This window comes from Eptesicus fuscus, chromosome 23 (assembly GCF_027574615.1).
Source record: "Eptesicus fuscus isolate TK198812 chromosome 23, DD_ASM_mEF_20220401, whole genome shotgun sequence".
Taxonomy (NCBI): domain Eukaryota; kingdom Metazoa; phylum Chordata; class Mammalia; order Chiroptera; family Vespertilionidae; genus Eptesicus; species Eptesicus fuscus.
In genome coordinates this window covers 28,630,491-28,642,801 of record NC_072495.1, presented here as the reverse complement: position 1 = coordinate 28,642,801, position 12,311 = coordinate 28,630,491, and the positions used below count along the sequence as shown (strand labels likewise).

The following is a 12,311-nucleotide window of genomic DNA, read 5'->3' as shown; positions in this document are numbered from 1 at the left end:
CCCGCCCGCCCGGCTCGGCCGCGTGCAGGGCGTGGGCCTACAGGGGCTTGATGGGGGGGCTCCTCTTGCCGGCGGTCATCTTCATCAGGTCGAAGTGGCTCGTGTACAGCTGCGTGTGCGTGGCGTTCTCGTCCTGGGCGTAAATCTGGCCCGTGCGCAGAGGACGGTTGTTCTTGCTCTGAAACAGAATGGTCGGTCAGACGGCGACCCCGGGACGGGGCTCACTGACCGGGAGGCCTCAGGTGAGGCCGTGGTTAAACCCCTTCTCCCCTCTTCCTGGGACAGCACGGACATGACAGCACGGGCACCTGCCACTCCCCCCTCCTCAGTCCGCGCGGGCCTTCCCGCACGTCACCCGAGTGAGCCCCCAATCAGCAGCTGCAGAGAGCAGCTTGCCAGGTGCGGGAGGCCACAGACACGGGGTGAAGCCAGCACCGTCCCCGCGCCCGGCCTTCCCGGGCTCTGCCCCCAGCGGCTGTGATGGGGCGGGCACTCCTGCCCTCAGGCTTTTCTCGGGGGCTCTGCACTCTTGTGCCTGGTGACGCGGCCTCCGAGTCCCACGGCGACGCCACGGCCTGCCTGCTCCCAAGACACCTGCCCCCACAGAGCTGACTCCCAGTTCCTGGTGACGGACGCCAAGGACCCAGCTGTCCCAGGACCGAAGCCGCGCGATGCTCGGCCAGTGTGGACCCGAGGGCCTAGAGCCACCAACCAGCCCAGCGGCCACGGCAGGGAAAGCACAGACCCTCCTTCACATGAGCCACGTGCACGGCAATGCCCTGCGTGCTGCTCCGAGGCAGGACCTGGTGCCCTGCGCCGGCAGCCACAGGGGGCACACAGCACCTTCCCAGGACCAAGCAGCACGGTGCCCGTCCCGCCCGCCTCAGGCACCAGGACTGCAGCCGGCTGCGAGCGTGGTGCGGCAGCCGCGCCTCAGGTCCCACCCAGGACAGCGCAGGCCGTCCCCTCGCGGAGCCCCCTGCGCCCCTGCACCACGGTCCCCGGGTCTCACCTTGCCCTCCTCCCTGGGGATGAGCACGCTCTCGTAGCGGCTGCGGCACTGCTTGGAGGAGCGGTAGATGCGGCTGCAGGAGTTGACGACGTCGCTGACGAGGTCCCAGTTGGGTGTGTGGGCCGGGGACACGATCGTGAGGTTCAGGGGCAGCTCCAGCAGCTGCTTCACGGCCTAGAGGACCAGGTCAGGCCGGTCACCACGCTGAGGGCGGCTTCCCCAGCAGTGGGCACGGCGCGGACGGACAGGCGGGGCGGGCCCCGGGCCCAGGCTCACCTGCAGCAGCGCCCAGTCCTCGCTGATGAGCCACTCGGGGTTGTCGGGACCCGCCTCGGCAGCGGGCTTGGCGAACGTGGGCAGAGGCTTGGCAAACTGCGCCTGCTGCTTCAGCAGGAGGTTCTTCTTCTGCTCCTTCCCCTCCCGCCGCATCTTCAGCAGGCCCGGCGTGGCGCGGTCGAAGAGTGACCGCGGGGGCACGACCGCCTCCCCGTGCCGCTGCTTCTTCTTCCTGCCTGCAGCTGGACAGAGAGGCCGCTCAGGGCCGCGGAGCCAGCGCCCCCGCCCACGGCGAGCCAAGGAGGGCCGGGGCTGACCAGGAGGCCGCCACCCAGGAGCCCTTGGCCAGGACGACCGCTCCTGCCTCCCGCCAACTGGCCGGCACGCCCGGCTCCTCCCAGCGCAGGGCCCACGGCGCTCACCTGAGGGGTCCGTCCTGTGCCGCCGGCGCTCCTTCCTCACGTACACGGGGGGCAGCTTGGACTCGGGGATGGGCGTGGCCTCGTACACGAGACACATGACCGAGTCGATGTAGATGTCGTTGTCGTCCTGGGGCGGCGTGGGAGGGGTCCAGAGCTGCACGGAGAAGGGAGAGCATGAGCCGGCGCCTCGAGGAAGGCAGCACCCCACACGGGACGGGGACGAGGCACGCACCGGCATGACTTCCGTCTGCCCGTCCGCTCCTTCGTAGATGTACTCCTGCGGAGACAGGGGAGATTTCAATGCGAGTCTGTTTCACGCTGCAAGCACCTTCGTAACTTCAGGGGCCTCCCTACACCACTGGGGAAGAGCAACATGGGACCGGAAACCATGCAGCGGGCTGAGAGCACACGTCTGTGGCGACGTGACGACGGGGTGCGCACCGCGTTGTAGGCGTCCTCCCGGGTGTAGGTGAGCAGCTGCTCCTGCTCCTGCTCCTGCTGCGCCCGGGCCTCCTCCTCCTGCAGCGCCCGCAGGTTCTGGGCCTCCCAGGCTCTCACCGCGGTCAGCACGGCGTCCTGCTGGGAGACCACAGGCTCGGACACGGCTCCCAGCACCGTTCCCACGGGAACACGCCTGCCCCCACCTGGTCTCACGCTCAGACCAAGGACCCCTCTTCCCTGTCACGGTCCCCTCCACGCTGCGGTCACCCACTTCCCAGCACGGAACCTCTCCCAGCCACCCGCTGTTCCCCACCCCTGGAACCGCCTGCACGGGTCCCGGACCTGCAGTCACTGGCGTCTGCACGGGTGGGTTTGGGCTCATTCCTGTGATTCCAGGCAGCTCCCTGTCCTCCAAACCACACCTGTCACCACAGACCCTGAGCTGCTCGCGTGAAGATGACCCTTACCTCACCGTTCCTCTCCTTGTCGTGACCGATGGAAGCATGGAAGAGTTCCAGGTAATTCAAAGCGTATTTTTCAATTGGGGTAAGCTGTTTCAAAATACATGTTTTGGACAGTTAACTGCAGGTTAATAGGGTTACGTTCCTTACAGCCCCACCAACACCTGAGTCAAAAGAGTGGCTGTGCCCTGGCCCTTTCGCTCTGTGGGCAGAACACTGGCCCAAGGACGGGACGGCTGCAGGTTCCACTCCGGTCGAGGGCACATGCCTCCGCCGCAGGTTTAATCCCCAGCCCTGGGAGGGGCACGTGGGAGGCAACCAATCAACGTGTCCATGTTTCTCTCTCTACTAGGACATCTCACGCTATCGATGAAGGAAACATCCCTGGATGAGGATTTTAAGACGATGACTTGTAAAGAAACACATTAAGTAAAAGCAGAAAGGAGAAAATGCCCAAACCTGTTCCATGAAGTCGGCCAACTCCTCCAGCTGCGAGGGCTCCTGGTCCCTCGAGCCATCGGGGTCCGGTGACCCAGGCACGGCCTCCCCTGCAGGCTCCTGCGCGTCCCCCTCCAGGCACTCGATGCTCTTCAGGGCCTGGGGAAGTGCATGCTGGGTCAGATGGCGCTGACAGAGCAAGCTTTTGTTTGTTAACCCTCACCCGATTAGAGAGAGTGGGAGGGAGAGGGAGAGACAGAGAGAAACATCAACGTGAGAGAGACACGTCGACTGGTTGCCTCCCGCACGCACCCTGACCAGGGCCTGGGCCAGGGAGGAGCCTGCAACCGAGGTACGTGCCCTTGACCGGAATCGAGTCTGGGACTTTTTGGTCTACAGGCCAATACTCTATCCACTGAGCCATACTGGCCAGGGCCAAACAGTTAATTTTAAAAAATGGATGAGGTATAGAAGCATAACTAATGGACACAGACAGTAGGGGGGGAGGGCATGAGCTGGGGGGGGGGAGTGGGCGGGGAGAGGTCAATGGGGGAAAAGGAGACATATGTAAAACCTTCAACAATAAATAAATTTTAAAAAAAATGGATGAGGTGGCAGCGCATCTCCTCACCAAGGAGGCCTCGGGGGGGGGGGGGGGGTTTGCAGGTCCCCAATGTGTTTCCCAGCAGAGGCCCCTGCACAGCCAGGACCCGGGAGAGACCAGGCAGGAGCAGCCCCTGGAGTCGGAGACCACGGCAGGCGGCTCCCCACCCAGGACGGGGCGGCTGTCCTCACCTCGATGAAAGGCCGTGCGATCTTGGGGGCGATGGTTTCTGTGACCGTCGGCTCCTGGGGAAGGACGACGAACTCCTCGGCCTTCACGGGGAAGCCCGTGTCCTCCATGGGCGTGCACACCTCAAACAGCTCCTGGATGGTGCGCTGAGCACAGAGACGCACATGACCCCCCGCACGAGGCTGGCGCACCCCACCTAGCTCGGGCGTGCTGCCGGGAACCTCAGAGCACGCCTCACTGAAGTCCCTAGAGCCACGCACCCTGCGCCACGTGGCCGCCCTCCCGTGGGCCCACAGACGAGGTACCTGTGTCAGGAACGCCATGGAGTAGTCGTTTCCCTGGGCAGCCACTTCTCGGATCAGATCCTTGGTTCCATTCTTCAGAAGTTTCTCTTCCACGGAATTGCCACTCACAAGCCTACAAACAAAGCAAGACACACACACAGAGACAGCTGAGTCCTGGAGAACGGGCCCGCACGTGGCCGGCGCAGACCTGGAAGAGCGGGCCCGCAGGTGGGCACCGCAGGCTTTGAAGCACACGCATGCAGCGCTCCACGGGCTCCGTGCGATCCTGCCCTCACGTGGCAGTCAAAGGCCTCATGCCCCATCTCAGTCCCACCACGCGCCCACTCCCGCGAAGCACGCAGCACACGGTGCGGCAGGCCTGGGAGCCCTTCCCCGCCAGCCTCCGCCGGGAGCCACCTATTCCGACGCGTGGTGGGTGCCTATCTCCAGTGCGACAACCTGAAAAGCGAGTGGCTGCGCACAGCCTGCGCCGTCAGTCCTGGGCCAGCACACCGTGAGCCGTCAGCCAGGGGCCGGGACGTGTGCCGCACGTGGCAGGATTTCACACCACGTGGCACAGCAAGTGCTTAGCACACACGGCACGAAATGGCAACAAAACGCAGCCCGAGCAGAGCCCCCCCATTTCCTCATCGCACCGCTTGTTGGTCAGATGGAAGTGCTTTGAACATCCGATCTGCCCCCAGACAACGCACACTAGGTAACAGCTGGAACACCCCGAGACCGCCCTCCTCCGAGGTGCAGGCTCCAGAAGAGGCACGGCACAAGGGAAAGCCAGCAAGCTCCGTTCAGGCAACGTCACGGTCACAATGCCAAGCACACGGCGTCCCCCCACCACGCGTCACTCATAGGAAACAAGGTCCAACAGCAGGCGCGCCCGCTGCCCGAGGGAGAGACGGACGCGCAGGAGCTGCCCCGTGACCTGCAGGCAGCGCAGCCCCGCCCCCGCCCCGCCTCACCTGTACACGTGCACGTCCTTGCGCCTCCCGATCTTGTCGCACCAGCGCTGGGCCTGGGCGTCCAGCACCGGGTTCAGGTCGTGGTCGTAGAACACCACCGCGTCGGCCTCCATCAGGCTCAGGCCCGCGGAGCGGCTGCGCGTGGAGAGGAGGACACAGAAGATGCGCCGGTCCCGGTTGAAGCTCTTCACCAGCTCCTGCGACGGACAACCCTCCCTCAGGACTCGTCCGGCACTCGGGGAGACCCGGACGTTCCCGCCACAGTAAGACTGTGGGGTTCACGTTCCCACGTTCAAGGCACACCAGGTTTCTGGCCTGACTCTGGCTCTCTTGTGCAGCTGCGTCCTTGCTCACCAGGTCTCCGCACGGTTTAAACCGCACAAGTCGCCACAGAAGGAGAGCGCCCGGTTCCAGGCGACAAGTGCTGTCAGCGCGATGGGTAGGCCCCACAGGAGAACGGGGTCTTCCTGGGGAGGGATCTGCGCTTCCTCGTGTCCCCCCAGGCAATGCCAGGGCACTCTACAGCAAGAGCCCCCGGAGTAAGGCTGAGGGAGGGCACAGCCGACAGGCGCCTCCACCCCCCGGGCAGCACGCACGGCCTCCCTGGACACGGCTCCTCTGCAGTGAGTGCAGCCCCAGATGAGACCATAGCAGGCAAACAAGAAATCCTTCCTTCAAGAAATCCCCGCCCGGCCGGCACAGCTCAGTGGCTGAGTGTCTACCCAGGAACCGGGAGGTCACCGTTCAATCCTGGTCAGGGCACATGCCCGGGATGCAGGTTCGATCCCCAGGAGGGGCGGCGAGGAGGCAGCCAATTAATGATGTTTCTCTCTCGTTGCTGTTTCTCTCTCTTTCTCTCCCTTCCTTTCTCTCTAAAAACCAATAAAAATATATTTTTTAAAAAGGAATTCTCTACGCGCTGTGTCACTCCACTACCAAGGACACTTGTCCGTGAGCAGTGGCCTCCTTAGGCCCGCGCGGGTGTGCCGCACGAGGGGCTGATGCTACAGGACATGGCGTGGCAGCGACGCACGGGCCAGCAGTGGCCTCTGCTCTCGGGAACACTGGGCACGCTAACCTGCTCCCAGGGGCGGGCGACTGCTCGGGACGCGCCAGCCCGGCAGGGGTTAGCCCTTCGACAGGAAACAGCTGTGCACACCAGCCTGCGGGAGGGGGTCCTGGGAGGAGCGACCACGCTGGAGCGTCACGCGCAGCGACTGGCCTGGGAGCTGCAGCGCTCACGCCCGGCAGCGCTGCAGAGACTATCGAGTCCCGACCCGGAGATGCCGAGCCTCCCTCTGTTCGGAAGCGGCGACAGCACCGAATGTGCACAGCGCCGAGCGCCAGGCCAGACCGTGAGGGAAGCCGACGTCCGCCTTACCTGCCGCTGCTCGCTGCTGGCGTTCTCGTCGATTCGTATGTAGGTGAGGAAGTGGAAGTTCAGGAACATCTCTAAAATGTCCAGCATGAGGACCATCTGCGACACGATCAGCACCCGGCGCCTCTCGGATCTCAGCTTCTTCAGCAGCATCGCCAGCGCCTCCAGCTTCCCTGCGGGGGAGCAACACCGAGGTCTTCCCCAGAGCACGGTGTGACGCACGAGCGTGCGGCGTGTGAGCGTGCCCTCTCCTACCTGAGTCCAGCTGGACCAGCCTCAGCTCGGGGAACTGCAGCGAGCGCGGGGCGGTCACCCGCTGCAGCTGCTGGGCGTGGGGTGCCGTGTGCTCCCGCAGGCGGTGCCTGAAGATCCTCATCCTGTGGCTGTAGAGGGAGGGCGGCCGCGACACACACAAGGCCGGGGGCGAGGCCACCACCGGCGGGATCACACACGCCACCCTGAGGAGCAGAAAGCACGCTCGTCACAGGCGGCACTTCACGTCGCCACCAGGCAGCAGCTCTGACCTGTCACCGTGGAGACGAGCCTGCTGCCCACCCTGTCCCAGCAACCAGGGGCACAGGTCCCGACAGCCCTGGCCGATGAGTGCCACCGGGGAGAAACCCCAGGGCAGGGCCCCCCAGGCCCCAGCACGGACGCTCACGGCCCAGCCCCTGGAAGGGCACCTCTTCTGACGGGAACTGTGGGACACGGGCTCCGTCTCCTGGGCGGTGGGGGAAGAATGTGACGCAGAGCTGCTACGGCCACCGTGCCACCAGGAGGGCAGCCGGGAGGAAGGGCCGTCGCCCGGCCTCCGGACGCCACTGCCCCAGGAAGCCCTTCCTCGGCAGCCAGCTCCGCCGTTTCCATGACTTGCTGCCAAATGCAAGCCAAAGCCACCGCCACCAAAACACCGACAAGGAAGACCAACAACTGAGGAACGGAGGGCGTCCACCCTCAGGGACAGACAGTCACCACTGCCGGGGGCCAGCTCTCCCAGCTGCATCCAGAGACTAACACCATCCAGTCAGAACCCCAGCAGGTCGTTTCGTGGCCACCGAGCAGCTGATTTTAAAGTTTATCTGGAGGCAAAAGACCACCACGGCCACACAACATGGAGAAGACCGAGTCCGAGGCAGACATAAGACAGCGGTGCTGCCGAGAGGCGAGGCAGCAGGTCCGGGGCGGCGTGGAGCGCGCAGGAGCAGACCTCCCCGTTCTGGCCACCTGGCCCACGACAGAGGCACAGGACGGCCGTACAGACACCACGTGCAGAAAAGGACCGGACGCCGAGCTCACCCTCACAAATACTGACTCAGGGGTCACGACCTCCGTGTGAGCTGCACAACGACAAACTCCTGAAGGTAACACTCAAGGAGCCCTGGCTGCCGGCTTTTTAGCTACACCACCAAAGACACGATCCACGAGAGAAAAGACCGATCAGCTGGACGCCACTGAAATTAAAGACTTCTCTCTGCAAAGGACGCTGTCGAGAGAGTAAGAAGGTAAGCCACGGAGTGGGACAAAATATTTGCAAAAGACACATCTGATAAAGGACTATTGTCCAAAATGTACAATGAGCTCTTAACACTCAACAGAATGAAGACAACCTGATTAAAAACGCACCCAAGGCCTGAACAGACATTCGCCAAAGAAGACACAGATGCAAACGAGCCAATGAAAGACGCTCCCCTTCCCGTCCCCAGGAGGTGCAACTAGATCACGCGACGCGGGCACACCCCACAGACGGGCCCAGCCTGGAGGCGGCAGCACCGGGACCCGCACTCGCTGCCGGGGAACAGGTGGGGCCGCCACTCAGGAAGACTTTGTTTCTGACAAAACTGAGCAGCCTTCCCACACGACCCAGCAATCATGCTCCTCGCTGTCGGCCCGGAAGAGTGGGAAGCCACATGCCCAGGGAAGCCCGCACGGTGCACATTGCTTTTCCGTCGTCGCCAAAGCTTGGAGACGACCTAGATGTCCTCCGGCCGGGAATGGATAAAGACAACGGAGGACGAGTCAGCTGACAAGAAATGAGCTAACAAGCCAGGAAAAGACACGGCGGGACCTTCAATGTCCATGAACACAGGAAAGAATCCCCTCTGGAAGGCCACAGGCTGGGTCCCAGCTCTGTGACGCCCGGAAAAGGCACAGCCACGGACACGGAAGACCAGGGGTCGACAGGGCACTCGGCATGGCACAGGGGGAGGGAGGAGGCGGCGAGGAGAGCACACAGGACCGAACACAGTGAAACCACCTCACCTGTCAATCACGTCCTGGAGGGACTCTTGCCGTTGAGTCAGCGTCAAGATCAGGTCCCTCTGACTGTCTGAGGCTGACGTGTAGACACTCGCTGGCCTGGCCCCCTTCCCAGGCCTGCGCCCCAGAGCTCCAAGCCCCGAGCCCCGCGCTCTGCAGGCCAGGGAACAGACCGCGAGCAGGTCTGTGCCGTAGACGGGGGCGCGGGAGCAGCGCCGCTCGTTGACGGAGTAGACCTGGTCCAGCCGCTCTTTCAGAAGTCGGGTCTTGTCCTCCTGCATCAGAAAGTGACGGAAATGGCCCATGAGAAGCAGCAGGCCAGCGGGCGGACCCCCAGCCCTGCGGGGTCCCTGGGCGGGGCCCTGCCCACAGAGCCCACCCAGAGGGGCAGGGCCCGCTCCACAGGAAGCAGAGAGGAGTGAGAAAAGCAGTTTCTCGAGACGGCATTTCCCACGGCACCAGAATATGAAACTGTGTGAAAGGAGAGCTTTGTAATCATAAAGCCCAGTTTCATTTCTTTTATTAGAAAAGTATTTTTAAGATAAAGGTTACGTAATCCAGCAATGTCCTTCTGAAGGCACTCAGGAGTACTGCCAGCAGGCACCACGCGTTGGGGAGATGCTCAGTACCTGTGTGGGCCCCCCGATGGGAGAAGCTGGTTTGGAGGCCATTCCGGGTTCTCCTACCGTCAGGGGATTGACCGCCACTCGACCAGGCACACCGACTACAAATCAAAACCAAGGCTGGAATCAGAGCTCCGGACGCTACGCACCCCCCTCCCGCCCCCTGCCCCCGCCGGCCGCGCGCCCTCAGGTCAGCGCCGCCTCTCCCTGCACGTTCACACCTGCGCTGCTCAGAACCCAGTGAGGCACCCCGCTCTCTGGCCACATTCTGAGCGGAGCGCCCGTCTCTCTTCCCATGGTGAATGCCCTGTGCGCCATCCTCACGGCCCTCACGCTGGCACAGCAGCCACCGGGCCCTGCCCTTCCGCAGCATCTACCTGTCGGCCCTCAGGCCAGGCGTCAGCTGCCCTCCAGACCAGCACAAAGCGACCCCCAAATCGTCAGGCCTGTTGCTGGCCCGACAGACGTGTGCTCGGGGACGGCTCCAGGGGCCTAGTTAGGGGCACCGGGGAGTCGCAGTGACTGGGCAGGAGCGGGTCCAGGGAGCAGGAGGGCCCAGGCGGGAAGCAGGCTGTGGACAGGCAAGAGGCAGCACTGTCTGTCTCGTACCGAGGACCTGCCTCATTGTCTGTCCCGGGGAAATTCTAGCACCAAAACAAAAACCTAAAGTGAGTGGAGGCTGGTGAGAGCCAACCAGCAACTCTGAGAGCCAACAACCAAGGAAACCGAGTGGACCGCTGTCCATGGAAACGAGACGTGTCCAGGGCGGGACCGTCAGGGTCCGAGGCCCCAGAGTCAGGTCCTAAAGGCCTTCCGTTACCTTCGCGGGAGAGCGGGAAGGCAGCTTCACACCGCCTGCTCCCTGCTCAGAGCACTCTACCTGGTGGGGCCCCGGGAGCGGGGCCCGGGCCGCTGGTCGGGGGCTTGCTTCCCAGGGCGCTCAGGGCACCCGCCTGAGACACGGTCTGCATCACCATGGGGCCAGGTGGTCGCAGGTAGGACTGCCCAGGGGCGGACACGATCTGAAGGACGCTGCCTGTAATCACACGTGTGCCAGGACCATCAGTCACGCCGGGTGCCTTGACCTCAGGTCACGCCCACTCCAAGTGGCAGACACAGGCCTCAAACCTAATCTCCAAAACCACACTTGCTCCCACGTGGCAATGCAGAGTTCAGTTACTTGTAGAAAAAGGAAAACACTTCATTCGCAATGAATGGAACGCTAAGAAACAGCCCCGCTGGCGGGCTCAGTGGGTGAGCGTGGACCTATGAACCAGGAGGTCACAGTGTGATTCCAGGTCAGGGCACGTGCCCGGGTTGCAGGCTGATGCCTAGTAGGGGTGTGCAGGAGGCAGCCAATCAGTGATTCTCTCTCATCACTGATGTTTCTATCTCTCTCTCCCTTCCTCTCTGAAATCAATAAAAACTGAAACAAAGAAAAAAGGAAACATGTCATTTTCTGTCAAAAGAAAGCTCACCGATTCCTAGAAATTCCTAGGGATTTGAGGCAATGCAAGGGGCACTTGCTCAGGGTCTGTCACGTCTGCTTGAGGCCCAAGTCCCAGGTGGAAGGTCCCAGCTGCCTGATCACAGGCTGGTGCTTGCCGACCCGTCGGCTGATGAAGAAATAGCTAACGTGTTTGTTGAAGTGCGAATGCTGTGGCTCCGCGAAAGGAGCTGGCACTCAACCTCTGGTGTGAGCGAGTCTCTCCACATCTGTGCTCTGCAGGGACCTCCCACGTCCCACAGAAACTGGGGCACCAGAGATGCCTCGCCCCTTCGACCAAAACACTGGGAAGTAGGAAATTAGACCAAACGGAGCCGTTTCTTTGCTGCAGGCTTCCCAGGAGCCTCCGCTCTGGCCTTTCACAGACGAGAGCCACGGGCACGTGCCGGCAGGGGCTGTTGATGACACCACCCTGGGTCCGACCCAACTGAGAGGGACCCACCTGACTGAGCTGCTGCCCTGTGGTCCCTCCGGACTAGCGTCAGCACGCCCCTCCTTTTCTTCCAAAAGCAGCCACTCCACAGACACCGCCCGTGGCCACAGGCGGGAGCTCTGCCTGGAGTTACCTGCAATCTGTGTGAGCGCAGCTTCTCCCACATCGACTACGTGCGTGGCCTCTTAGGACAACTCTCACTTCACAGTATAACCAGAAAGCAGTTTCCATTTTGATTTTGAAAATAGGAAACTTTTATCAAAGGGTAAATTTTTTATTCATTGATTGACTTCAGAGAGGAAGGGAGAGGGAGAGAGAAACATCCATGATGTGAAAGGATCATGGATTGGCTGCCTCCTGCACACATGCCCCCTCCTGGGGATGGAGCCCTCAACCCGGGCCAGTGCCCTGACCGGGAATCAATCGTGACCTCCTGGTTCATAGGTTGACACTCAACCACTGAGCCACGTCGGCCGGGCACAGGGCAGATGTTTTAAATGACTACCATCTCCTGAGCCCGTGTCAGGACTGGGCCGTCCCCCCTGCGGTCCAGGCTCCCTGGGGCGTTTCCAGGGAGGCCGGTGTGGCGCTCACCTTGCAGCTGCAGGGGCTGGCCGGCGGTGAGCTGCCGCAGCTGGCTGTGGGACAAGGTGAACTTGTTCCCTTGGAACTGCAGCGTCACCGGGGTCTCCGGCTGGGCCACGCGGCTCGGCGGTCCTGCGAGCGAAGCCAGCTGTGCTATTTTGACCACCTCGCCACCTGAGGGAACAGAGGAGAGGGAATGAGACCTCGGTGGGAAGTGTTTGAACGTGACACTGCCTGTCTGTCACAGAGAACGACCTCGGGCAGTAAGCAGAAGTGTCAGAAAGGAGTGATGGCGCTTGCAGGAAATAGCGATCTTAACAGGAAAGAGAAGGCACGTTAACGTCAGATGGTGACGGCTGATGGCTGACTTCTGCAGCCTGACTGTGGAGACGTTGGGCAGGAACCACACTACGAAGGGCATGTTC

The 12,311-nt window shown here is 62.4% G+C and overlaps 1 protein-coding gene and 1 non-coding gene across 2 annotated transcripts in view; both read right to left on the bottom strand.

The window, feature by feature from the left end:
• The window catches only part of EP400 (E1A binding protein p400), a 63,609-nt gene that overhangs the window by 11,565 nt on the left and 39,733 nt on the right, over positions 1-12,311 (bottom strand). The window contains exons 25-41 of the mRNA XM_054712813.1: positions 11,896-12,060; positions 10,242-10,397; positions 9,368-9,462; positions 8,742-9,013; positions 6,738-6,940; positions 6,486-6,655; positions 5,105-5,301; positions 4,149-4,260; positions 3,846-3,989; positions 3,072-3,209; positions 2,619-2,702; positions 2,152-2,289; positions 1,943-1,987; positions 1,711-1,864; positions 1,289-1,530; positions 1,013-1,186; positions 42-178 (exon numbers count right to left, since the gene is read on the bottom strand). Of these exons, the coding sequence (XP_054568788.1) occupies positions 42-178; positions 1,013-1,186; positions 1,289-1,530; positions 1,711-1,864; positions 1,943-1,987; positions 2,152-2,289; positions 2,619-2,702; positions 3,072-3,209; positions 3,846-3,989; positions 4,149-4,260; positions 5,105-5,301; positions 6,486-6,655; positions 6,738-6,940; positions 8,742-9,013; positions 9,368-9,462; positions 10,242-10,397; positions 11,896-12,060 (2,626 nt within the window). The remainder of the gene's footprint in view (positions 1-41; positions 179-1,012; positions 1,187-1,288; positions 1,531-1,710; positions 1,865-1,942; positions 1,988-2,151; positions 2,290-2,618; positions 2,703-3,071; positions 3,210-3,845; positions 3,990-4,148; positions 4,261-5,104; positions 5,302-6,485; positions 6,656-6,737; positions 6,941-8,741; positions 9,014-9,367; positions 9,463-10,241; positions 10,398-11,895; positions 12,061-12,311) is intronic.
• LOC114228267 (small nucleolar RNA SNORA49) lies at positions 5,528-5,658 on the bottom strand. The gene has a single exon (XR_003614409.1). It is a non-coding gene; the product is annotated as a small nucleolar RNA SNORA49 (small nucleolar RNA).